The following is a 25,452-nucleotide window of genomic DNA, read 5'->3' as shown; positions in this document are numbered from 1 at the left end:
ACTTTAAATGCAAATTGCATTCCTCTGCAAGAAGGGAAATAATGTCCCAAAGGCATTTCAATTAATTGCTGTAGTTAATTACACTCATAATTTTACTTGTGTGACTAATTATAATCAGGTTTTAGCGGTGTATATGGATTTATTTCTGATACTAAAAGCCCCAAACAGCAGGTTATTTTTGGGAAATGCATTTAAACCTCATAATGAAAACTGCATGTTCCCATTCTCAGCAGCTGTCTCGAAGGAGCTGTGTCTGTTCAGGAGGAGTTTGGAGGAGATCAGGAAGGAAAAGTGTCCTGGCTGAGGTCACTGTGGCCCTGCTGTGCCTCCAGCTGGAGTTTCATTGCCTTTTCCACAGGTACTTGTAATTTACCAGTAAATCCTATATTTCCTTTCTTTAAAAATCCTATTTCCATACGTTTCCACAGCCACCTCAGTTCCCAGCTAATTTGTTTCTCTGTCATTGCAGAGTTTTTTAATCCCATCTCATTTTAGTGCTTCGTGGAAGAAAACCACCAAGTCCACTTCTAACTCCACCAAAAAGAGCCTCCAATCTCCAAGAGTAATAATTTTTTATAGAATCATTTATAGACTTATATATATATATATATTCTATCTATATCTAGAATAATCTTTATAGAATATAGAATAATCTTTATAGAATAATTTATAGAATAATAGAACCATTTAGGTTGGAAGAGACCCTTAATCACATCGAGTCCAGCTGTGATTTTTGGGGTGCTGCTCCTGGGCAATGAGATCCCTGTCCCTGCATCAGAGGGGGTTGATGTTACACCTGGTATTTATTAAACTCCACCTTTACTAAACTCTAAAAGCAGCCTGGGAAGTTTGATAGGCTTCTCTGTATCTTTCTTTTTTTGACTACAGGTGGATGAATGGATTTTTTAACATGGATTTGCTGTGTGACATCTTTTTAACAGGGAGGGTGCTGGCAAGTGCTGTTTTCCCCATGGAATCCACATCTGATGGGCAAGGAAGGAAAGGACAAAGGAAAAAGCTTTATCCTTCTCTCCCAGCAGTCACAGAAAACTAATTTTGTCCAGATAAGTTCATTTTGAGCTGGTGTTTTGTCACAGGAGGAGCTGACTGTAAGTGGAGCTGCCAAATTTGTCAGAATTCTTCGTGGGTAATGTAAATACATTTCTTGTGAGTAATGGTTTGGTTTCCTTGTCTCTTGGTGCTTCCTGAGAAAAATGTCTTGCTGAAAACATATTGTATTAGGAATTTTTTTGTGCCTGCCCCTGCTGTCACCCCTTGCTCCCCTGATGACTGGGAAGGAGCAGTGCCTTCACCTCTCACACCTCCAGAGGCTGCTCTCAAACCAAGGTGTAGCCCAAATCTGGGAAAGGAGTGGTTTTGGATGGGTTGTACAAACCCCTGTTTGTTTTACTTGTTTTAACCCCAATTGTAGTTGCCAGTGCTGTTTGATTTTCCCTGGGACTGCAGCTTTCAGCCCCACAGTCATCAACTCTGGCTCCGACATATGTGAAACGGATCAGTGCAGTTCTGTGCTAACTCTTCTGGACATGGGAAAATAATGTTCTTGCTGGATCCTTCCAAATGCTCCTGTTCCTCCCCCCACCCTTTCCTGTATCATGCCTTGGCTATTTGTCCTTCAGGAGTGACTGTCATTTCCTGGTGTCTTCACAACAAAAGAATTTCATGCCAAACGTAGCCGAGACAAAATTCCTGAAAGTCAGCACCTTAAGTTACCTGTGGAACAGCAAATTGCTTTTCCATAGCCATCCTCACAAAGCAAATCAGATGTGCCACTTGAAGCCTTCTTGGTTTTCCTGCTTTTTCCAGGGAATAGCTTTTGCTGGGGTTTGGTTTTTTTATTCCCTGTGTTAATCCTGGTCTTGTCCTTGGCTTGTCCTGCCTCAGAGCAGAACGTGGGTGCAAAGATGACCTCTGCCTGTGGGAGAGGACAGAGAGAACTCAATCCCTGTCAGAGGTGCAGATGGAGCATTTCCCTTCTCCTTATTGCCACAACACCAAGCCACTCAGTAAAAACACTGATCCTTGCCCAGTGAGATTTTATTCACACTGGGGTTGGTGCTGAAGAGCTCTTAGAGAGGACTCACCCTCTTTCCAGCAGGTTTTGTTCTTCCTTTTAGTTCTGTTTTACTCTATTTCACAGTAAATAAGATGCTCCCACGTTGTAATTAAGGGCTGTGCCCTGTGATTTATCATTTATCATTGGCAGTAAATGACAGCTGAGCTAGATCCTCCAGATTTTATTCCAGCCTTTAGAGAGCTGCCTGTGAAATGAGAATTGAGGAAGTAATCTGAAGGGAGATGGATGGTGGCTCTTGCAAAGGGCATTTCTCAGGTATCCTGAGGAGTTCCCTGTCTGGGGAGCTGGGTGGGGTTGGGCACCAGCCCTGCACACCTGGGCAAGGTGCCAGACTCCAGGAATCTGCTGTGCAGAGAACACCCTGAGGGTGTGAAATAGAGCCCCAGAACTCTGCTGACAGTAGAAACATCCCAAGGTGCTGCAAATCCATGCCCCCTGTCCCAGAAATGCAAGCCCAGCCCTAAACCCAACCCTAAATATTGTGAAGAAAACAGGGGGGGAAAAAGTCACATTTCTCTTCTGACAGAGTTTGTGGATTCCCCTTCAGCAAGGACAAAAGAAATAAAAACTCAGAACAATTGAAATATAGGTCTGTTGTTCACCTTTAATATTTCATTTCTGTTTGCTCCTCCAAAGATTTTCAATTACATAAAAATACAGTTAAAGTATTAATCTTTCATTTAAACTTGAATACATTCATTTGCTTTCCCATGTTGGGGGGTTTTTAAAGCTTTTATGATTGATTAATATGAAAATAATTTCCCCCCACTTTGGTGAGCTGTGGTTGCTCTCACTGCCAGGATTTTCCTGAAAATATATAAAGTCATCTCTGCAAACATTGCCCTTAAAGAAAAAAAAAAAAATACAAGTCTGCTAATATGAAATCCTATTTCAATTTGGCCAAAATCTAAAATCCTAAAAGAAGCTGTAACATGTTATATGGCCCTAGCCAAAGAGAAATGTTATATCCCCCTTCAGAGAGAAAACTGGAATAATATAAGGAAACCCCATTTCCCAAGGTATTTTCTATAAGTCACTGGGTAAGATCTGAAGGAATTGGTGCAAATCACAACCTTCTTGGAAAAAACTATGAATCTTGACCTTATGTGAATATTGCAGGTATGCTACTATAAAAAATTCTATATATAAAAGAAATATATATATATGTATATATAAGAAAGAGCCATTTCTTGAACTGTCCTATTTTATTAGGCAAATAAGAACTATAAAGGATCCTCAGAGTCTCCTGCTTCAAAAGCAGCCCTCCAAAGAGAGGGAATTTCCACAGATGTGCCTCTGGTAGGTGGGGATGAGCCTCCCTGTTGCTTCCCAGCACATCACATTGGCCATGGCATCCCAGAGAAGGATGAATAAATAACAGAGGAACCTGATAGCCCCAGTCAGATCAGGTGAAAGGAACCCAGTGTCCCTATCTGAAATGAGCTGAGATATTCTGAAGGAAGGAGGAGGGATTGAAGTGTTGGGTGAGTGCCCTTCCCTAGAAGGGATGAGGCAGATGCTGCTCAGCTGTGTGTGAGCATTTCATCTTTGCTCTGTGTTGTACCTTCAGGTAGGACAATGTGGGATTATAGGAATTGCTCCACATTTCCCTGTCAGATCTGCAGTGTTGAATGTAAACATGCTCCAAACCAACCCTTCACAGGCACTTAAGAGCAGATTCCTCCCGAAGGTTCTCTGTGCAGCTCCTTCCAGTGCTGGGTTAAAACTACAGGATAATCCAGCCTAAGGCTTTCTCTAAGTGTTTTGGCTTTTAAAACTGAATTTTTCATTGCTTTATCTCACAGTTCCTTTGAGTTCTGATGGTTTGGGTTTCACCAGAGCAGCACAGAAGTCCTTGGTTAATGTCTGGAGGAGGACAAGGTTATTCTGTGTTGGGACACAATTCATGAGAGGCTGAGACAAAGAACTGAGAACAGCAAAAATAACATCAGATGAAGGACCAGGATGCTGAATGAGGTGAGAAAGGCTCAGTGCGCCAGAGAGCTCAGGGTGCAGAGCAGAGGCAGCAGCAGCAGCAGCTTTGCCGTGGGCAGGGGGATGCTGGCACTGGACCAGAGCACCTTGCGGTCCTGCAGGGGCTGCGCCGGCCGGAAATTCTCCATCATGGGAGTGGAGTTCTTCCCATCAAAGTGCAGTGCTGAGAACTGGGACAGCTGCAAAACAGAACAGGTTGTTAAATCTTTATGCCAGAGGACTCTGGCAGTTGTTGTGCTGCAAACCTGCGGTGCCTGGCTCTGTTTTTGAACCCGAGGGTTTAATGGGTGCATTAAACCTTGCAGGAAGCGCCGTGGCAGAGGCTGCTGGAGAGGTCACCAACTGATGGCTCCTTCAGCCTTGGAAATCACGGGCTCTTCCTTTCTGTGGGAGCCAAATGCTTTGTGCAGCTCCAGGGCTGGTTCCCCAGAGCCCCTGACGCACGCGGCCCCGGGCCCATCCCCACGTCACGGTGACACGAGGCAGGAGCACCAGGAATTCTGTCCTTGTTCAGATTCCCGGCTGCACTGAGTGACACTGGGCTGTGCTGGGGGCACTGCGAGCACACTGAGAGCACACTCTGAGTAAGGAACTGAAATACAAGCGCTGGCTCTGGGCCAGGCTGTGCAATCTCTGCACAATCTGTGTTTTCCAAGCACTCATAATTCCGTCTCCTCTTCCTGCCTGCAGGTCAAAAATGAGCTGCTTAACGCTGATGTTAGTGGGCTCAAGTTTTGGATTTGGAATTATTCTGTTCTGCTGTCCTGACAACAGGAGAAAAGCCGTGGAACTTGGGAGTGAGCAGGTGGCAGCAGTGGAAGTGCTGCTGACGAAGCGCTGAGCTTGGGCGCTGACCTGGGGGGTGTTCTTGGCTTTCTCCTCACGCCGTCATTTCCCCTTCCTGCCCCTTTCCTGCCATTTTCTGAGGGATGATTTAATGGGGTAGATCAGCTGGCACCGGGGAGCACGTTTAGGCTGATGCCAAGAGAGTGTGTGTGGGGAACAAGGCAGCTGAGATGTCACACTGAGGGCAGGCAGCTGAGGGACGCAGCGGCGTCAGCAGAACCTCCAGGCTGTCCCTCTGCCACTCACCTGGGGCAGGCTGAGCTCAACTGGCTTCTCAAATATCGTCCAGATGACGCCCTCGTAGCAGTCAGGGGTGGTGAGGGACCCCTCATACCGATAGTACCTCCCAAGGTCTTCCTCAGGTGGGAGAAGAGAACTCAGTGGCAAAGGATCTATCTGTGCTGATTGCCCTGGAAAAACCACGGGGGAAGATCCCTTGTAACGCTTGTGGCTGCAGGTTTGGCTCACATTTGTCTTCACCCCGCACAGCTTGTGAAATCCCTGACACGAGGGTCTTACCTTTGTATTTAATATTCTCTAATTCACTTAACAGAGTTGCATAGTTTTTATTTTCTTCGTCAGCCTGAAAGGGAAATATGTTGATTCCACATCGTGTATTTCTCTACAAGTGGTTGCTTTTAATTAGTGGTGAATAAAACAGAAAAGGGCCACAAGAAAAAATAACAGCAAGCAGGATGTAGGAAAGGGTAGAGGAACTCAGTGCTGGCAGAATGCCTGCAGAAGATAGGGAGGCTTAATTCTTGGGCTACTGTACCTGACATAAACATAAAATATTGACATAAACAATCCCTCAGCCAAACTGCTGGCTGGGACTTGAGAGGGGCAATTGAAAATTTCACTGCCTACCTTTACAAAGAAGGCCAACACAGCCAAACCATCTGGAGTTTTCTTGGCTTCTGTCACATCTGAAACATCTTCTCTTATGTGGACGATGTGAAGCTGGAACACAACAGCCACGGGCAATTATTTCCACCCTCAGACTTCCCTAGGGGAACTAGCCAATAGGATCTCAAAATTCCAGAGTTCTGGAGTGAAATCCATGACCCACACGCAGTCTCACCTACCTCCATGGGGTATTTCTCTCCATCTATGCTGTGCTCTGAGCCAGGGATGCTTTGTGGCTCACCTGGGACTCCCCAGTGCAAATGGAATTCTACTGCCTTGTATTTTCTCCCCAGACCTCCTCCTCCGACTTTAGGGGATGCGTTTAGTGTCACTTTAACTGGGGGGGAAAAAGAATCCATGAATTGTTTTAAAGGAGAAGATCAGATCCTACATTAACAGTATGTGAGAGCAGAGATGTTCTTGAGATTCAAATTTATCTTCAAGTTCTCGCTTGGCTTTTCAGACTGAGTGTTCCAGAAATTCTGCTCTGCAGAAACCAAACTCTTACAAAATCATAGCTGAGATTAATTTGAGATGAATTATAACCATTATGACCTGTGGAGTCTGAGCTTCTTACACCTCTCAGAAGACCCAATATTCCTTCATTTCTTTCTAAGAAAACCCCCTTTATCAAAGTAAATTTGATCCCAGTTTATTTGGGTTTTAACCATCCTTTTAATCTCCTGTTATCTGCACTGTAACATTTCCTTTGGGCAGGGTTTAAAGATTTTCTGTTTTAATTTTGAGCAGTGCTGTGATTTAAGCCTAAATCATACATATCTGAGATATATTTTAAAATTTTACTTTGTAAGACCTCCACGTTAAGCACAGCACTTTTCTTTGCATAGGAAAATTCTGGATTGCAGCCCCAGAGATTTCATTTCTGTTCTGAATTCCGAATTAACTTGGAGAGTGCATGAGTCGTTTAGTTCCTTTGCTTTTTAATCTGTAAATGGATGAGTCAGATGTCTTTGTGGGCTTTGTTTATTTAGCTTAAGACCTTTGAGACAGCGACCTTTGCTATGTGCCCATCATGGAAGATAATGAGGGTCTAATCTCACCTGCAGCCTCTAATTGCAGCTGTAATTTAAGCAATAACCTTCTCGTTTAGCACAGGAATTGGTTACCCTCAGAAAGAAGAGATTTTAAAAGCCCAGATTAAACCCCTAATCCTTATGCATGGCTGGGGAAGATGAGAATTATGAGCTATCCTTATAAATATTAATTTTGGTGTAAGAGGGACTGTAATTGGACATCCTGGAGTATCACCCTGTAATGGGAAAGTCATTAATCCATATATGAGTGAAAAGTCAAAACATTCCTTTTTCTTGTGGTCTGCCACAATAGCAATGTTTTAAATTAGAATCTCTGGCTATTAAAATCTCCCCAGGTGCCTTCCTACCTTTCCCTTTGAAATCAGGAAATATTTGCCACTTGCTACTTTCTGCTTTAAGGACCTGGCAGTTAAAATAATCCATCCAGGATTTTAAGAACACCAACAGGTAACTTTAAAAAAAAAAAAAATTAGAGCACAGATTTATTTTTAAAGTTGAAGTAATTGAACATAATTTTGTTGGAGCAGCATCCTCAGCATTGTGAAGGAAGGTGGAGGAAGTGGAGCAGTTCTGAATTACTGTTCATTGATTCACTGTTTACTGATTCACTAAGTAGCTGATCAATGTTAGATAATTTCCGTGTGCAGAGAAAACAGAGCTAAATCTGAGAAGAATATAGTTCATTATTTAAAGAGCTAATAAGGCACAGCACTGTGAATGATTTTCCCACACGACACTTTTCTCCAGCAGAGTTCTTTGTGCAGAGGCAAGAGGTGGAAAGGAGAAGCCCAGAAACGAAGGAGTTTCAGCAGAAAATGATAAAACTCCGCCCAAATTGTTGTTCTGGACCCCTCTGCCCACCTGCCCCCAGTCTTGGACTTTGTTTGGGTTGGGGTGTCCAGCTCTGTTTCTGCACAGAACCAGTTCCTGCTGAGATGCTCAAGGGCCTTGTCCACAACCCCAAAACTTGATAATTCCCACAAACTTCCCAGACACCTTTGGCTCCAGAGGTGTTCTGGGAGTTCCACTTCCGAAACAGAGGGGTGGGACCTCATCTGTGCTTCCCTGCTGTCCTCCAGGGACGTGGAAGGAGCGAGGGAAGGCCCAACCCAATCCCACAAGAGCAGCTTGGGCAGTACTTGCCTGTGTGGCCATTATTTTCCACGTCCCACTTGGCAGACCCCTTCACATCATACCCTTCAAAAGTCAGGGGCTTGAGGCTCTTGTCATAAACCACATTTCGGGTGACAATGTTCACAGGGGACTGTTTGCTGCCTTTGCAGGCCCTGTTTATCTGATGCCATTGAAGAGGATCTGTTTAGGGATGAAGAAAATTTATTTGGTTTTTTTTTCCCTGTAGACAGCAAATCCTTGAGAAAGCCAAACCACCCAACCAAACTGGGAAATTGGAGACATCACCCTAACTTCTGGGGTTACTTTTACATTTGTATATTTACATTTTTACATTTATTTGTACATTTCTACATTATCCTTACTGACACAAAATGAGGAATTACCACAGACACTGATATCTTCAAAATACCCTCTTTAACACTGACATGGTCACAAATAATGTGACTATGGTGAATTAAAGGCTGAGTTGTGTGATTTTTTTGCATTATTTCTCTCAAGAGCCCCTTTGCAAAGCAGAAGAATCACCAATGTGATTGGAAAAGTAAATTTCTTGGCAGTACCTTCACACTGTGGCAGCTCACACTTCTGGGACCGATAGCACCAGTGGCCTCCCACTAAAAAAAATTAAATAAAAACATCAGGTGAATGAAAATCTGAACAGATTGTGCCCCCAAAGTGCAGCAGGGAAATGGATTGGCAGCTCTGCCCTCTCTAGATCTCCTCCTGGTCTCTCATAAATCATTTTATATCTGTTAATATCCCCCCAAAACCAGTGCTAGCAGGAATCTTTAGGACTCTGGATCATCAGAATTCTGGATGGGTTGCAGTCCTAAAGAGTTTGATTTTCAAACCTTGGCTTCCTCAACTTCTTGAGGCAGTAAGTTCCACATTTGAATATACACAGTGTTAAAGTAAATTTCCTTTTATCAGCTCTGCACTTGCCAGCCTTTCACAGACTTGTAAATTCACTTATGCAAGAGGACTTATCTCACCCCGTTCCAGGAACTCCTTTAATGGTTACTTGGTGAGGAATTCTGAGAAATGAAGAATCTCACTTCCTGCACGCCCTGGAGGATCTTTGGTCTAACTCAGCCAGGACCCCTCCCACATGGATGGATGCAAAATTCTGCAGCAGAACATCTGCATTTCGCTTTTTCATAGTCAAAAGAAATACAAAATTCAGAGGACAAGGGCTGATTTAACTTTATGTGTTGATCTAGTTAGGAAAGTAGGGGCTGTTTTGTTTATCCCAAGCTGTTTCAGTGGCTCTTTATTTATTCTAAACTTTAAATTGACTTTGACAGGAATAGTTCTCTTTGGCTATTTAATCCCTAACAATTCAAACCCTCTCATAATAATGATTAATACCACACCTTCTGTTTGCTTGGGATTAGTAAATTATAGACATTTTAATAAATGGCTAATCAATTTTAAGGACAACTATGGAGGAGCCCTGTCACTTGACTGGTAATTACCTTAATTTGTAATTTGTAACACACCTGCTGGGAGGCTCAGAATGCCTTTTAACACTTTCATCCTGATATCAGTGGCATAACAATAGATCCATCTATTAAGGATTTAGAAGTTATAGAGAATTGGAATAAAACCTGAGCAGCTGTGGCACAGAGGGAGACCTGGTGGCAATAAGCAACCTTAAAAAATGAGTTTTGCTTTTTCTTTCACAAAAATGAAACTTCTGCTGAAAACTACAAGCAATGTTGCCTCACTTTGTAGTTTAGCAAGACTGGGAAGAAAAGCAAACTTTGCTTTTTTTGTGTGGTAAGAACTGCAGGGATTTCTCTGTTGTCGTTCCATTAATATTTCCTTAATTATCCAAAAAATGGCTTTGACAAGGTTTTATTCTTTTGGCAGACACACAAAACTTCACTTCCCAGCCCTTATTGTTGCATTTTTCTCTCCAGGACAGTGGCCTGGGCTCTAGCAGCTCCGAGCTTTTCCTCATCCCCACCGGGCAACAGCAAAGTTCCAAGCCCAGGATGTCACCAAGTGCCTTAATCAATATTCTAATCAATAAATGCCTGGAGAATTCTAGGTGAGCTGTTCTCCACACAGCCTGGGCATGCTCCACGTGTGCTTTTTGCTTGGATGAAAGACTCCAGGTGTGTTTTTGGCAGCTGCTCAGGGGTCAGCGTGAACTTCGACAACCCCAGCACCCCGGGATTGGGAGTTTCTTGGCAGTTTACACACGAACAAACCTTCAGGAGGAAAAAACTGGAATAACCCAGCAGGAATAACCTGGAAGGATTTGCTCCCAAAGTCTTTGGGATGGAAAGCAGAGGGGGAAGCTGGCAGGTGAGAGCTCCAGGCTGGGCTATTCCAGGAGCTTTCACCGGGGTTGTGCAATGGAGTGGGAGCGTGGCCCGGACATCAAAGCACTTCTGCAATGCAAATCCAATTTTCCAGGTGATCTGAGCCACAATTGGGAGTGAGGGCAGCAGGTTCCTGGGGTTCAAGGCTGTGGAGCTTTTAAACCACAAAAATCAAACAGAGCCACAGCAGACCTCGAGGGAAAGGGAATCATCCCCAGATTGTGCTGTTGGTGGACCTGAATCAGTGTCTGTGTGCCAGAGAGGGAATGGGAATGGGTTATGGAGCCTTTCAGTGGCAAATCCACGTCCCACCCTTGTCAAACAAAGAAATCACTGACTTTTTACTGCCTGAACAGGTGTCTGGCAAGTTCTCTCAAATGAACTTGTGGGTTTCAATCACATCTCAGTAAACGGAGACATGAACATACAAAATCTGTCAGCCTGGGCATCCTGATGATGGGGAGAAAAAGTTTAATAAAATAAAATTGTATTTAAAAAATCCAGCCCTCAGTGAGGCTACAGCTGCCTCACATCCAGCACTCAGGAGTGTTTAATAATTAGTGTCTGATTTTTGCAGCTTTCCACCAAATTCCTGATGTCTCTGAACAAGGCAAGAACTGTGTTTTCCATCGAGTCATTATCACACTTGTGGTTGGATGCTATCACTGAAGTAGAACAGCACATAAATTCAGCATTTCATAAGGAAAAGGTCCTTGAAGGTTTTAAAGAAAGTGTTAATTAAACATTACAGAATGCCTGAGCAAACAGTGCATTCATGTTTATTGTGAATTAGGGGGTTTTTTTGATTGGCAGCCATGGAACATTGGGGATCAGGATCTTTTGTGTGGGTACTGCTCAGGAGGAACCACACAAGTCCCTGAAGAGGAAAATTTGCATTTGGATTTTATCTGAGTCGGATGTGACGCTTTCCTCCCTATAGGAACCTTGGATTACAATGGCTCTTTCTTCCCCTGAGCTTTGGGGCTTTCTTTCCGAAGCAAGAAGGGAAGATCTCCGTGGGTTTAGGCATGATTATGCCCTCAGGCATGTTGTCCAGGCCACTTTTAATTGTCTGAACGGCTCCTGCCACTTCCCTTAGAAGACTTTTCCACAGTCTATTAGTCCACACTGTCAGGAAATGTTTCCTATTTAATTGCTTACATTTTCCACTTCCTTATCTGCATCCCATCACTTCTAGAAATATCACGGAACCGCCCTAAACAATTCTTTTCTTTCCCTGGTGTTTACAACATCCAAATAATTCCCTCTTAATCTGTAATTCCTGTCCTGGCTTCATCCATCTTTTGTCCCATCTCTTGACAACCTTCTCTCTCTTCACCTTCCCACCACCCCCACTTCAAAATCTCCTTCTGAATCCTCTTTTTTACAAGGTCTGGGGACCCCTCAGATCCCATCCTCACTGCTCTTTCAATCAAACCTCAGCTCCCACATTCTTTTTCCTGTTGTTTATTTTATTGCTGGAAAAATGCAGCAGAAAGTGGGGCTTTCGCTGTTTTAGGGGTGGGTGGTTTTTTTGGTTTGTTTTTGTAGCTGAGGTGCTGAAATCGTTGCTGTGATATAGAGATAGAGATTGAGATATGCACACCTGGATCGGTCTATTATCAATTAAATCTTGCCCTTACATTTTGTTATGGATCCTTGATTTAAGTGGTCCCGTACCATCCCCACATTGACTTTATTTGGTTTAATTTAGAGTAGGGCTGGACTGGGCTGGCTCTTCCTCCACAGAGGTCAGAACAGTTCAATTTAGGGAGTCTCTCTTGGCACGTGAGCAGTCCCACTTATCTCTGCCTCTTCCTCCTCGAATTTACAACTGGTTTCCTGAGCAAAGCCGCTTCTTGCCACGGGGGTGGCCGAAAAAACAATACAATTACGTATTGTTTTCATTTTATTGTAAACGATTTCAATTGTTTTCGCTATCAAGCCTCGTTTGGAAGCTCGAGGCAACAAAAATAAAACATCCCTGCAGTTGAGAACTCCCTCTCCTGTCCACTGACCCGGGACAGGACGGTGCTGCTGGCTGGGGGCCAGGCTGGGAGCAGCCCTGCCAAGGTGCTATTGTGTGATCTAGGAAAAGACCCTTCAGCTCTTTGGATCATGCTCAGATTGTCTGAATTCCGTAAAAGTTCCGAAATCTTCTTTCTCCTACTCGTGCCCTGCTTGGAGCTGCTGGGAGCCCGGAGTGCTCGGGGTGCTGAGGGACAGGGGTGGCAGGCTGGCAGAAAATGCCCTTTTAACCTGTTCGTGTTCACTAAAGAATCACTAAAACAGGGGCTAAACAGCCTCTGTTTGTGCCTCTGATAAAGTGGCTCGGGTTTATTCATTTTATATGTTGCCAGCTGTCTTTATTGAATGTATTGAGCCGCTGGGAGCGTGAGTGACCTTTATGCCACCAGCAGCCTGCGACAGCAGGAATATCCTGTGTTGCTTTTAAATTCAAATCCCTTCTCTCTTTCAGCTGAGCCCTTTGTTTGTCCCTTTAGCCTCTTGACACCCTTTCAGCCACATCCTGCCTGACCATTCCCTGTTTTCCCGGTGCTCCCAGGGCTGGATTCCCAGAGCCCGGGGTACCCTCAGTGCCAGAGTTCTCACTGCCCGGTTGTCCTCGGTTCTCAAATCCATCCTCAAAACCTGCTGTCACCTTTGCAACCTTTTCCACGAAAATGGCAAAAGCTGGGTTTGCATGTGGTTTATTTTTAGGTTTGGCTTGTCTTGGGCTCACCCTATTTTTAGCTGGCTTTGTGGCTTTTTTTTCTATTTTTAGTACAAAAGACAAAGCAAGTTAAAAGCAATTGTTATCTAAGCCTGTCTTTCAAATTAATGAGATTGCTGAGCACAAACTGAGCATATAGACATGAGACTATTTATACATTCCTGAGCATTACACATCCTCAGGAAGCCCCAGTCAGCCCCTTTGACAGACAAAATCAGTTCCAAAAGCTCACGTCGAGATTTGTGTGTCTCCACAAGTGTTCATGGCCATTTGTTGCTCTTCACTTTCAACCTGGAATTTTATTTTTCCCTGTGATACACATCTTCATGCACATCTGCTGCAGGATATGATGGAGAGTGAGCCCTGAAAATCAGCTTTATTGTGGGGGTGAAGCCTTGCAAGCATCTGATGCGAGCAGTGTTTATAATTTGCACATGCACACATAAATCACATGCTCAATGAGGTCTTTGGAGCACTTACAAACTACAGGAAAAATCCAAAGAGGCTCGAGGATTCTGAATGTGCCCTATTAACATCTGCAAACGACTTCCTTTGTGTCAGAGGGTGAGGGGAAGGTTTTTAGCTGTGACCTGTGATACTCTGCTGTGGATACGTGCCCTCAGAAATGTCCTGTATCAAAGACAGAAGCTTTCACAAAAAATGAGTATCCAGGGCTAAGGTGATTTCCTTCTGTGAGGGGTTTTGCCTTGCTTTGTCTAATAAAATGCAATTCAGAATTCTTTCTTTTAAAGTGTTTTTAAAATTGAATTCAAACAAATCACTTGGTGGCTTTGCTGGCCTTTTGCAGTCTTTTACACCGAGCTTTTGATGGCTGATCCTGTGGCTAAAAATATGTCAAAAAATCTAATAACAGGCCATTGGATATATTCTGGAACACAACAAAGCATCTCCTGCAATGCCACAAGCAGGGAAAAGAGCCTGCACAGACAGACCCTGGACTCTGCAGCTCTTCTAGGAGACCTAAAAGCTTGTGCTGGTTTTTTGGGCGGCTGAGAGAAAGTGTCAAAGGCTTTTCTGCTTCCAGCCTTCATCATCTCAGTAGAAGAGCCAGGAGGATCCGTGGCTCCCGTTTTCTGCAGTACCACAGGGCACAGCTGGAGCAGATAAGGGATATCCCAACCCTCAGCTGATATTTTGCTGTGGGAGAAGGGAGAGCGGAGCAGTGTCACTTGTCACCTGCTGTGTGCAGCTTCTGCCATGCTTGTGTCCTGCCCTGGAGCTGAGGAGCAGCAGCAGAGAGCCCTGGGATGCTGGAGGAGGAGGAGGTGATGCAGCACATTGAGGATTGATGGCTGTGGTGTCCTCCTGCCAGCCAGGCTGAGCTGGAGGAGCTCTGGGAATGGGATCGGGGTCTCTCTGTCCCTGCGCCTTGTGTGCCACCAGAATGAGGGAGCAGAGGGCTCTTGGAGCTGGGATAGCCTGGGAAGGATCAGCTGAACAAAGCCCTGTGTGCTCAGGAACCTTGGTGTCTATGCAGGCATTGCTCCCTCGGGGAAACCAGGGATAAAACAGAGCAGGATTCATCCTCATGCCTGGGGAAGGGGCAGCTTGGATTCAGACCTGATGGAAACACCAGAGGTGGCCCTGAACTCCTCACATGGGTAATTCCATAATTCCTATGGCTCACTGCCTTTTCTCTGTGTTCCAGGTCTTACATTGCATTGATTATCCTTCTTTTTTAATCAGCTGAAAGTGCAACTTTTCATCCCAGAGTGTGTCCAAGTGCAGCAGCATCCCAACTTTGCCAGCCCGAAAATGGATTTGGAGCCCAGCCATAAATCTGTGCTCAGATTAGAACACACCATTAGAACTGGAAAGGGAAGAAGTCACAGCATCTTTTTTTTTTAAAGCTGCTGATGGAGCTCTCAGGGTTTTTTTGTACCTGAATGGCCCTGAGGAATCCTCAGGATGAGAATTGGTGCTGACGTCAATGTCCGCATGGTTATGGAAATTTAATGGTTGTGAAGGGTAAAAGCATGTGAGCAGAAATATAGAAAATTAGGGGAATCTAATCTCATCTAAATTAGAGGAATGTCCTATCAGGCATCAATCTTTTGGAGCACCAGAGCATGGACTGTGGGAGATTTGTCTCCTCATGGCTGAGTCCTACTCTGTGATAAAGCAAAAGGTTAAAACGTGCTGGGGTTCATTCCATTCCCACTGAAGAAAATTAATTTTCAGTAACACCTGGAGCTTGCTGTAACCCCACCCCAGAGCTGCTGGAGGGATGGATGGATGGATGGATGGATGGATGGATGGATGGATGGATGGATATCCCTGCTGTCTGAATGGCACAGTAATAAAGCCTCACGCTCACAAGGTTTGGACTATTCCTGTTGGAAATTGCAGATGTTTTGTCTCTCTTTTCCCCCAAAACAACTCCAGAGGGTCCCTGAGCTCTCAAAGGAACCAGAGAAGAAACCTGAGGTGCATCAGTTCAGCTGTAAATGGAACTTGCTGCGATCTGGATGAGCCAGAGGATGAGGGGCTGGACAGAGGTTGAGGGTGATGGTTTGATCTCTGGGCAGATGGCTGCACTAGGTGCCTCAGTTTCCCTCTCCCACCACAGGGATAATGACCCTTCCTTCCTTAGAAAGCCCTCTAAGGACTGTTAATCCTAATTTTAAACCACAGGTGCTTTCCTGTTAAGACAAGGCTGGCAGCGATTTAAAAGATTAGCAATCAGTCACTTGACTGTTTCAGTGTGGTGAGTTATGAACTGTCCAGGTGGAGGTGGGTTAAATGAGCTGATCAGTGCAGATCACCCAGGCTGGTTCTGAGAAGTGGCAAGACAGGGAAGAAATGCTTATTTAAAAAAAAAAAAAAAAAAAAAGGAGTACAACAAGAAAGGATTTCTTTCAGCTGATTCTCAAAAGTGACATTTCTTGAAATGCGTAGCCTTTAAGTTAATAAAATGTATCCTGTGGAGCTTCTGCCTGAGGAAAGGTTTGGTGGAGAGAGCAAGTTTCTCGTGTGTTAATGACTGCATAATTTGGTCCTTGCTCAGGCAAATATGTGGAAATAATCAGGGTGGGTGGAGGGCAAAAAATGCCCTCAAAATACCATATATGCATTCCCTGTATTACTTCCTTCTGATAAAGAGATGCACCCTCATTAATGACACTAATCTAATAACGGCACAAAGGTTTTCTAGAGAGTCTTTCGGGTTTCCCCAGTAATGGGGCAGCAAATTTAGCAAAGTGTCAAGAGCCAGGAATCAATAGCGGGCAAACACGAGTCGCAGACTTTGGAAAAGCAAAGGCTCTTGGCATTCCTGTTTACCTGCCCCACGTGTGGGCAGCCCCTGCACAGAGAACACCCCCGAACCGGGGACTGAAGGGGAGAGGGAAGGGACTGGAACTGCCAGGTAAGAATCTGGAAAAGCCAAGCTGCTGAGGGATGGAGAATTAATTAAGAGCAGAGAAATGAACCCAGAGCGCCTCTGAACCTTGATCTGCTTTTAAACCATCTCCCTTGAACAGATCTCAGCGCAGCGCTTCCCCCTGATAATGCTGGATCCCTCTTTCCCTCCCTGCACTCTGCTCTATTTTAGTGCAAACAATGAACCCCTCGGCACTTTTAAGAGCTGCAGTGTTTAATTTCGAGGCTCTGCGCTGGCATTTGCATAGGAGAGGGGATTTATTCAGTGTTGCAGCGTTGCTGACTGAATAGAAGGAGGGGAAAAATACCTTCTGCATTTTTCAATCCTAATTATAGATCGTTATTTAATTGAGCCATCCTAAGTGCACAGTGTACTTATAGTGCCCAGGGAGCAAAAATAGATGGGGCTGCTGGGCTGATGCAGCAAAGACATATTGTTCTTTCTCCCTCAGCAGAATTTCATCTTGGATCACACACAGCAAAGCAAAGGGAGTAGAAAATTCAAACAAGCGATTTCTTTCAAGTTTAAAGGAGTTTAAAAGATAAAGAAATTGTGTTTTGGTATTTTAAATGCACGTACATAATAACGTAGCGAGATCAAGTCAAAGCTCATTGATTTTTCTTGGAGGAGGAAGGCAGATAGAATCTCTAAAGGTGAAAAGAAACCCCCAAAGCACTCATTCATTCATGAGAAAAGCCTATCCTTGATAATTTACCACAAATAATAAAAGGCAGAGAAATAAATACATCATCCTTCATTTACCATAGAGAAGAATCAGAGAACCTTCACTGTATGTCCTGATAGCCAGAAAGAAATCAGAAATGAGAGTAACCTTAACACGGGGTTAGAGAGAGCAGGGAAGGACTTACCTACTGCCTCTGTCTTGAGAATGTGCAGGGAGAGCAGAGCAAGGAGCAGCAATTCCATTCTCTATTTTAAATAGGCTCAGTGTTGAAACCAGAATTGATTAGACTCCTCAGGATGTGATCATATTTCTGCTCTCAGTTTTATACTGGAGTAAGTAGTCCAGGACAGACCTGAAAGCCATAGCAGGAAGGTGAACTCCTCCCCTTTGTAATTTCTCCAGATTTGCCCTGCTCCTGATTTGCCTGAATTTATTCATTCTCCAAAGTGAATGGCAAAAGGAGTGAGGCTTTCTGGCACTGAGCAAGGAGCCTTTGGTGAATAACTGAGGCTTTGCAACCTGCACAGGTTTGGCAGCCTAGGAGTAAAATGTGATGTTTTTATTTACTGGAGTTTTTCTCCTGGCAGCCCCATGACATTCAATTAATACGTGTGTTAAAGTTAATGTTTCCTTTAAAAAAACCCCAGTGAAACAAATAAAACCCCAAGTCCCCCTCATTTCTGCCTCGCAGTTCTCCAAACAGGATTGGAGTTGATTTGTGGGACTGGAAAATGGGAATTCCATGTGCAGCAACAGGAAATGTTTATTAGGTGACATACAACACCTTACGTACGTAATTAAGTAATGATAAATTTTTTTAATAATCCTTTTTCTTAACTTTCTGCTTCTGCTGCTGTAGTATGATATATATACAATTTTTTTTTTTGTCCCCTTTGTTTTCCTATCTAAATTTTTTAATTTCACATTCGGAATTAAACATGATTATGGGCCAACTCAGACCTTATGTTCAACAAAGTGACACAGCTTTATCATAGACACAGGATCATCTCTGGGACTTCTGGGGGTGGATTTTGATCCAGCTGAGGAAAGCAAATGAGGCAGCGAAACAACTTCTTCCCCAAATGTCCATGGGGTACAACCCCAAAGCTGGGCTGGGTGGAAGAGGAGCAGGAAGCCCGTGAGGGATGGACAGAGTGATGCGAGGTTACCGCAGCTGATCTGAGCGTGCCGAGTCATCCAGCACAGGCCGAGTTCGATAAAAAGGAGCCCAGAAAACTCTCCCTGCCTCGCCCTGGCCCTGCTGCAGTCACAGAGGGGTCGCAGGGGCTCAGGGTGTGACAGTGACACCCGCCCAGCCGACTCGCAGCAGCTCCTCTATTCACACAAACGCGGCTGTAAACAACATCCCAGCAATGAAGAGCTGCCGCCGAGTGTTTTTCCATCCTGCGCTCGGCCGCTCCGGGCTGCACAGACGCCGATCTGCCTCGCGCATGGGGATGAGGTAAATAATGACTGCAGGGGGGAACAATGAGGGAATTCGTGGCATTTTGTCACTTCCGAGCGCGGAGGTCTCTGCGGAGCCAGGTGAATGCTGAGCACGTAGAGCAGCAGGGTGGTGCCAGGCGCTGGCAGCCTCCAAGGGCATCCAAGAGACAATTCCCTCTCCCTTGGGATGGGATGGTCCTCACTGGGGAGCTGAACCAACACCTCTGTCTTTTTTTTTTTTCTTTTTTTTTTTTTTCTGTTTTATTTCTGTGCAGTCCTCTGCTCAGGATTGGAAAGATGAAGGTTAGAAGTTTTGGTCTTGAAAATCAAGACCAAATCTTGATTTGTTTCTTTTTTTTTTTTCTTTCTCCTTGTTTCTTAACCTCCCAGCCTGTCATTATCAAAGTGGTAATAAACTGCACTGCAATCACGTTAATCAAGACTTTGTTTGTGCTTGAAAGTGAAGACATACTCAGAGAAAGGCATTCCCTTTCCTTACAAACCCTGTAATCTATATAAGCAGGGCTGGCATCATTTGATCTCCTTATTTTTATTTTTTTCTAAAGAAACTCCCCTGACAGGTGCTTGGTTTTCAGTTCTTGATGGCATCGTTGCACTTCAGGGTAGTTCTGATCCCTTTCAGAACCCAAACTGCCCTGAGGTGCAATGATGCCATCAAGAACTGGGTGCATTTTACATACAGACTTCTGGACACTGAACCCGAAGACATGAGAGGATCTTGGTCAGAGGAGATGACACAAAGCAAAGCAGGGGATGACAGCAGATCGCTGAATTCCAGGCTGGTTTTTCCTGGCAGCTACAGGGTAGGGAAGGACAAGTGGGAATATCAAATCCAGTGAAAACTGCGCCTATTTTGTGGCCTTGAGAGCCACAGCAGCAAAGGCTGAGAGGGTGAGACTGGCTCGAGTCCAAACCCTGGTCAGAGATGAGCTGAGCCAGGAGGGATTGTCCCTGCAGTGGAAGCACTTCCAAGGGATTTAAAACACAGATGGGTTTTGTGATTAGCAGTGGGTGATTGGGAATCCCACCCTGCAGAGTGAGAAAACACAAGGTGCTCTCCATTTAGTTGTGTGTTGTCATTTCACTCATTAGAGTTCCCACGCCACTGAACAGGAAATCTGGAATTTCAGCGCTCTCGGTGAAGCAGAAACATTAAAGCTTCATCTTCCATGTGCAAACGTGGGCTGGCTCTGATTCTCCCTGAGTCTGCTGTACTGGGAATGTTGTTCCAGCACCAGCACATTCCATGGAACAGCTGGGAGCAGGGATAAGATTTATTCTGCTTTCTTCACACCCAAATGATCAGCGGAGAGGCTTTGTTTGCCACATACCTGGTGTCAGGTGTTTATCCAGGTTTCTCCAGGTTCTGCAAAGGGATCACTCCAAACCTGGGAGGCAAAATTTCCCCCAGGAGAGAGGCTGGGGGGGAGGAGAGAGCTCTCTGTTTTCAAAACAGCTCCAAAAAATCTTGGAAGGAGATCATACATCCAATTTGTGTCTTCCTCTCCAGAAAGGAAGGCTTTAATCTGCATAAATTGAAGCATAAATTGGATAAATAGGCTCCTTATTTGTTACTCCCTTTCCTGACTCTTTCTTCCTTGCAGGCCTCATGATGCCCATTGAGAGGCTGGGCAGATGGGTACTCTGATCCCACAGCTTTGCTGAAGCTCATGGCAGTGAAACTTGGATTCGTGGAATGATTCTGCTGAGCTGCTCACGTTGCTTGACATTTTTTGGCCCAGGTTTGGTGTTTGCAGCGTGGTGACAGTGCAGAGCTGAGTGCAGGGACAACTGGGAGAAAGCAGAGCCATCACATTTCCCAAGTTCTGGCGTCAGGAATTGAGTGTGAGTTCAGGGAGGATGTGACAGGGAAGAAAGCAGGGCAAGAGAAATCCCTCATCCTTTGAGAACCTGGATTTTCCTGTGTGTCCACGACTTTGCGAGTGACACCACATCACCCCTAGCTCAACCCTTCTCCTCCCTGTGCTGTGGGGTTCCTATTTCCATCACAAGGCTGCTGCTTTTCTCCTGGTTTCAGGCACAGTTCCAGTTTCCCCTGAGCTGTCAGCACAAAGGACACGGGGCTGCTGCACCTCACCCCAAGGTGAGGGTGGGAGCTGTCCAAGGGTTACTGTGCAGAGCTGGGGCTCAGCTCCTGGACGAATTCCCTGTTTTGGAACTTATTTTGGCATGTCCCAGCTGGGGCCTCTTGTTCTGAGCCCTTGTGGATCCCACTGGAGGCTGAGAGCTGCAGCTAGGGGCAATTCTGAGGCTGCGAGCTCAGGTGGGTGGACTTGGATTTTCCAGAGCAGCCACTTGAACCGGCACTAAAAATTCAGCCTGAAGCCTCTCGTGCCTCTTTCTCAGTCTCTTCACCATGGTCAGTGGTTATTGTCTTCTCCACAGGCACAATCAACAGACAATTCTACAAAATGAGGCCATTTCTTACACATTCATCAAAACAAGTTGGGCGTTCAGATAAAGAAATGTAAAAACAATCACAGAACTAAAAAAAAAAAAAAAGTTGCAGAAGGTGAAATCAAGATAAATATAAATCAAAGGCTGCCCACAGCAAGGTACAGTCAGTGTTTGAGGTGTCAGCCTGAGATTCTGGAGATTGGATTGAGTTCCCTGGAATTCTGTGTCACCTTAAAGAAACAATGGCATCGTTCTTTCCCCATTTATAGGATGCAGATAACAATTTCCTCCCAAGTGTAGGGTGAGGGTAAATACAGGGAATGCTGCACAGTTCCTGGAATGGGGGAGTAGAAAATGCCCTTGAGTAGAGGTTGTTCCATGAAGAGGCTGGGCTTTAATTTTAAAGTACTTTTCCTCTGGTTTTGGGAGCTGCAGCTGTATCACAGAGGGTTGGAATACACGAATCTGGGGTTTCTGTATATTAAAGCCCACTAAAAAAGCAGCTTCCACACTATTGTGTCCCTTAATCCAGCAACATTATGCTAATTTGTATGCAATTCTATTAGGGAAATCAGATTACAAATCTTTTGTGGAGAGCTATTTATACCACTTGATATTACTTTAATTACATTCTGCTCTCACATCATTTAGTGTTTTGTGCTCAAACACCGAATTTTCAAATTAGAGCAACTTCAAGCAGCGTTTTCAAGAATATCTGGAGCACAAATTCACAGATAAGTTATTTTTAGCCGCCAGGATATTTTCAAAGCCGTTTTGCTTTGTGGATATTCTGCTCATCCCAGGTGTCCTGTGCCCCCCTGGGCCGTGCTGCCACTTCTGCTGCGAGTGAAGGGATTTGCTGGGCTGGCACAGAGGTGACAGAAATAGTGGGGCCCTTGTTCAGCAGCAACCTCACACCAGAGGTGTGGCTGCCAGGGCTGCACCAGCTGGGATTACAAAGGGTGGTTTATCTGGGACACTGGGAGAGGAGTATTTTGTAGGATGTTCAAACACCCCCAGGCTTGATTGATCGATTCTCAGCCCTTATTTCTATGTGATCATTCCCTTGTGACCATTTGAAACACTTATTGCTTACTTAGTCTTGTACAAAGTATAATCCTCATGGGTAAAAAAGTGTATTAATTAAAGTATTCCTAGTACACAAAACCTGGGCATACTAATTGCACATCAAACCGAATATGCTCTCCCACACTTCAATAGAAAAAAAAGCCCTAGAATTCCCCTTTATAAACTCAGAATTATAACCTAATTTTCTTACATTTTTAATTTGGCAGAGCTATCAGAGTTCACAGATTCCCAGTTGCTGCTGCAATGATCAGTGCTGAATGTGGGAGCTCAGCTGAGCTGCTTGGCACGGCCGTGGTAGAAAATTGTGACCAATGAAGATGAATCCCTTGGCAAGGTAACAACAAAATAAGAATTAAATCAGAATAAATAACGTGGCTGTACCTGGATAATTGTCCTGCTCACCTGGACTGCTCAGCTGTTTAAAATCTCCCTGCTCCCACTGTTACCCTGTATTTTACTCCAGCAGTGCCCTCTGCTGAGAGCATGGAATGTGTGTCCCGAGAGCTTTTCCCCCCCCCGCCAAATCTCGACTATTTTCAGTCTAGTTCTCAAAAATCATTTGCATTTAAAAAGGTGGAGAAAGAAAAGATAAAATTATATTGATGGCTGTTTATTAATGAACAAGCCACATTAAATAAACACAAAACATCCTGTGGCAAAGGCATGGGTGCTGATGTCTGTTGGGTTTTAGCTATGTTCTCTTGCAAGAATTAAGTGGGAAAAGGGCATTTTCTGGGCTGTTGGGGTCCGGGTTGATAACACAGCACTGATGTTTTATTTCATCTCCCTCAGTCACACACTCCCCCCTCCAAACCCACAAAATTCTGCTCCCCCTTTCCTGACTCTCTAATCCTTCATGATCTAATTAATTTGTGAGTTAAAGCCAAATTCACTTCACTCCATTTTAGAATACCACTGAAGGATTTTAAGCTGCAGACGTGGCCACTCCTCTCCCCAGGCCCTGGCCAGGCTTTGCTCTTGTCAAAGGTTGCTTTCAGCAGCTCATCCGAGTGGCAGATGTGTTTTGCAGTTTGGGCTATCCTAGCAACTCAGTGGTGAGCAGCAGAGCCCCGAGCTGGCCACCCAATTTAAAGCATTTAAATCCACACCTGGTTAAAGTTTAATCCCTGTCACGATGATGATGTGGCAGCAGGAGCTGCGTGTCAGGAGTGATTCTGCGCCCACGGATCGAGGTGGGAGCTCTTAGGGAGTATGGGATGAGCAAAGCCGACCTCGTTAGGGGCTGAAAGGAGGATTTTCCACCATGAATGGATTCCCCAACTGCTCTGCCAACTACACCAAGATTTGGAGTCACTACTTGGTGCTCGCCCTGGGCATCCCGCAGCTGACCATCAACGTCGCCTCCGTCATCTTTAACTGCACTGTCATCTTCATCCGCCTGGCCACCAGGGACCTGCACAAGCCCATCTCCATCCTCTTCTGCAACCTGGCTGTCTCTGACCTCTTCACCAGCTTCTCTGGCTTTTGGATTTCCATGCTGTTCATCACCAACCCCGACATCACCATCTTTGGCTCCAAGGACATGCTGGCTCCCTATGCCCTGTACACAACGTCCATTCTGTCCACCATCTACAACCTGGTGAGCATCGGCATCGAGCGCTACCTGGCCGTGGCTGAGAGCATGAGGACGAGGTTCAGGGTGGCCAGGAACCACTCCATCGCCGTGGTCTTCATCAGCTGGGTCCTGGCTTTCTCCCTGGGCTGCCTGCCGCTGATGGGCTGGAACTGTCTGCACGCAGAGAGGAGCATCTCAGTGCTCTACAGCCCTTTCTGCGTCAACTACCTCGTCTTCATCGCCGTCCCCAACGTCGTGGTGGCCTTCATCGTCCCTCTGTTCACCTACCTGAGGATTATCATCATCCTGAGGAAGAGGAAGCTGAGGATGCAGGCGTGTGGCCAAGCCACGGGCACCTACAAGTCGGCAGAGACCCAGGTGGCCAGAACCAGCATCTCCATCTGGCTGCTGGCGCTGGTGTCCTACACCCCGCTCTTCATCGGGGTCATCTTCGACGCCACCAACCAGCGGTGCCACATCGACCTCTACCCCGGGGTCTACATCTTCAGGAACTGCACGGCCATGCTGATCACCATCACCTGCCTGGGCAACCCCGTCGTCTACACGCTCCGGCTGCGCACGCTGGGCGCCAAGCTCAGGGCGCTGCAGTGCCTCCCCACCAACCGCGTCCGAGCCTGCACCATCGAGAACATCTAACTGGGGACGGCCCCGCGCCAGCACGGGCCACAGACGGGAGCCAAACCCCTGCAGCGCCTTTGGGCGGACTCGGAAAACGCGCGGCCGTGGCCCTTGAGGCCCTTGAGCACCTTGGTTTGGCAGTGAACGTGGGGAATGGTTGGACTCGATGGTCTCAGAGGTCTTTCCCAGCCTTGGCAGCTCCACGGTTCCCTTGCTGGGGTGCAGAAAGCAGCCCAGGCAGTGGTGGGATGGGGGATGAAGCCTGGGGGATCCTCCCTGTGCCTCTGCCAGCGGCGGGTACCCCGCTCTGCCCGGCTGCTCAGGGGAGCTGTTTTCCTGCAGGTAAAAATAACTCCATTAGCGGTGTTTACTCTGTGTGGGAACAGGCTGGGGCCGCGCTCGCTGCGCTCTCCTCCCTCTCGTGTGGGTTGTGGCTCTGAAGAGGGTTAAACAGCTGCAAAATTCCCAGTAATTTGGGGGGAAATGGTGTTTTACTTTCTCGTTTAGTCAGGCAAACTGTGACTCTGACTGCTGGGTGGGTCTCTATGAACAGGGGCACTCAGCACTGTTTCCCTGCTGTAATTTTAATTGCTGGATGAGGTGTTTTTGTGAGATATTTTGGCTACACTTTCATATTTCTGCTTACAGGGGTGCACTCGAGTCCGTGGTGTGTGAAATTTGTACTGTTCTGGGTGAAAACCTTGGCTGGGTTCTTCAGGATCACAACTGCAGTCCAGTTGCCTGTACAAAAAGAAATAAAAATGTCAAGGCCAGATGTTTTCTAAAAGAAAAAGGTCTTAACTTCTCCCTCTCAAAAAAAAAAAAAAAAAAAAAAGAAAAGAGTTGGTTAGTGAGTATTTATTTAGTAGATATTATTCTGTCAGATCCCAATGGAGATGGATGCTTATTCTTAGTTACACTGGGATATTTCCTAGGAGAATCTAATGTTTAAATTTCTACAGAAGCCTGGACTGGATAGATGTTGTGACATCAGCTCATGTTTCTGGTTCTGCACTGCTCAGCTGCTGCTCTGTGGTATTTCATCAACGTACAGCAATAAAATTCCACGAAAATGCA

The 25,452-nt window shown here is 45.5% G+C and overlaps 2 protein-coding genes across 3 annotated transcripts; one reads left to right on the top strand and one right to left on the bottom strand.

The window, feature by feature from the left end:
• Positions 1-2,682: 2,682 nt before the first annotated feature.
• On the bottom strand, positions 2,683-17,565 carry CA4 (carbonic anhydrase 4). The gene is made up of 8 exons (XM_048324871.1): positions 17,371-17,565; positions 8,595-8,648; positions 8,044-8,214; positions 6,025-6,182; positions 5,807-5,899; positions 5,459-5,522; positions 5,186-5,349; positions 2,683-4,272 (listed from the first exon to the last, which is right to left on the bottom strand). Exons 1-8 carry the CDS (start codon positions 17,426-17,428, stop codon positions 4,087-4,089), a joined length of 948 nt encoding a protein of 315 aa, XP_048180828.1. The 5' UTR covers positions 17,429-17,565; the 3' UTR covers positions 2,683-4,086.
• Positions 16,335-25,452, top strand: LOC125336397 (lysophosphatidic acid receptor 1-like). Of its 2 annotated transcripts, XM_048324870.1 has the most exons (5): positions 16,335-16,486; positions 18,182-18,648; positions 20,258-20,498; positions 22,367-22,494; positions 23,069-25,452. In XM_048324870.1, exon 5 carries the CDS (start codon positions 23,425-23,427, stop codon positions 24,391-24,393), a length of 969 nt encoding a protein of 322 aa, XP_048180827.1. In that variant the 5' UTR covers positions 16,335-16,486; positions 18,182-18,648; positions 20,258-20,498; positions 22,367-22,494; positions 23,069-23,424; the 3' UTR covers positions 24,394-25,452. The 2 variants fall into 2 exon arrangements, with proteins under 2 accessions (XP_048180827.1, XP_048180826.1); XM_048324869.1 differs by having other exon boundaries at positions 20,258-22,494.

Source organism: Corvus hawaiiensis, chromosome 20 (genome assembly GCF_020740725.1).
Source record: "Corvus hawaiiensis isolate bCorHaw1 chromosome 20, bCorHaw1.pri.cur, whole genome shotgun sequence".
NCBI lineage: Eukaryota > Metazoa > Chordata > Aves > Passeriformes > Corvidae > Corvus > Corvus hawaiiensis.
This window is presented reverse-complemented; position numbering and strand designations above follow the sequence as displayed.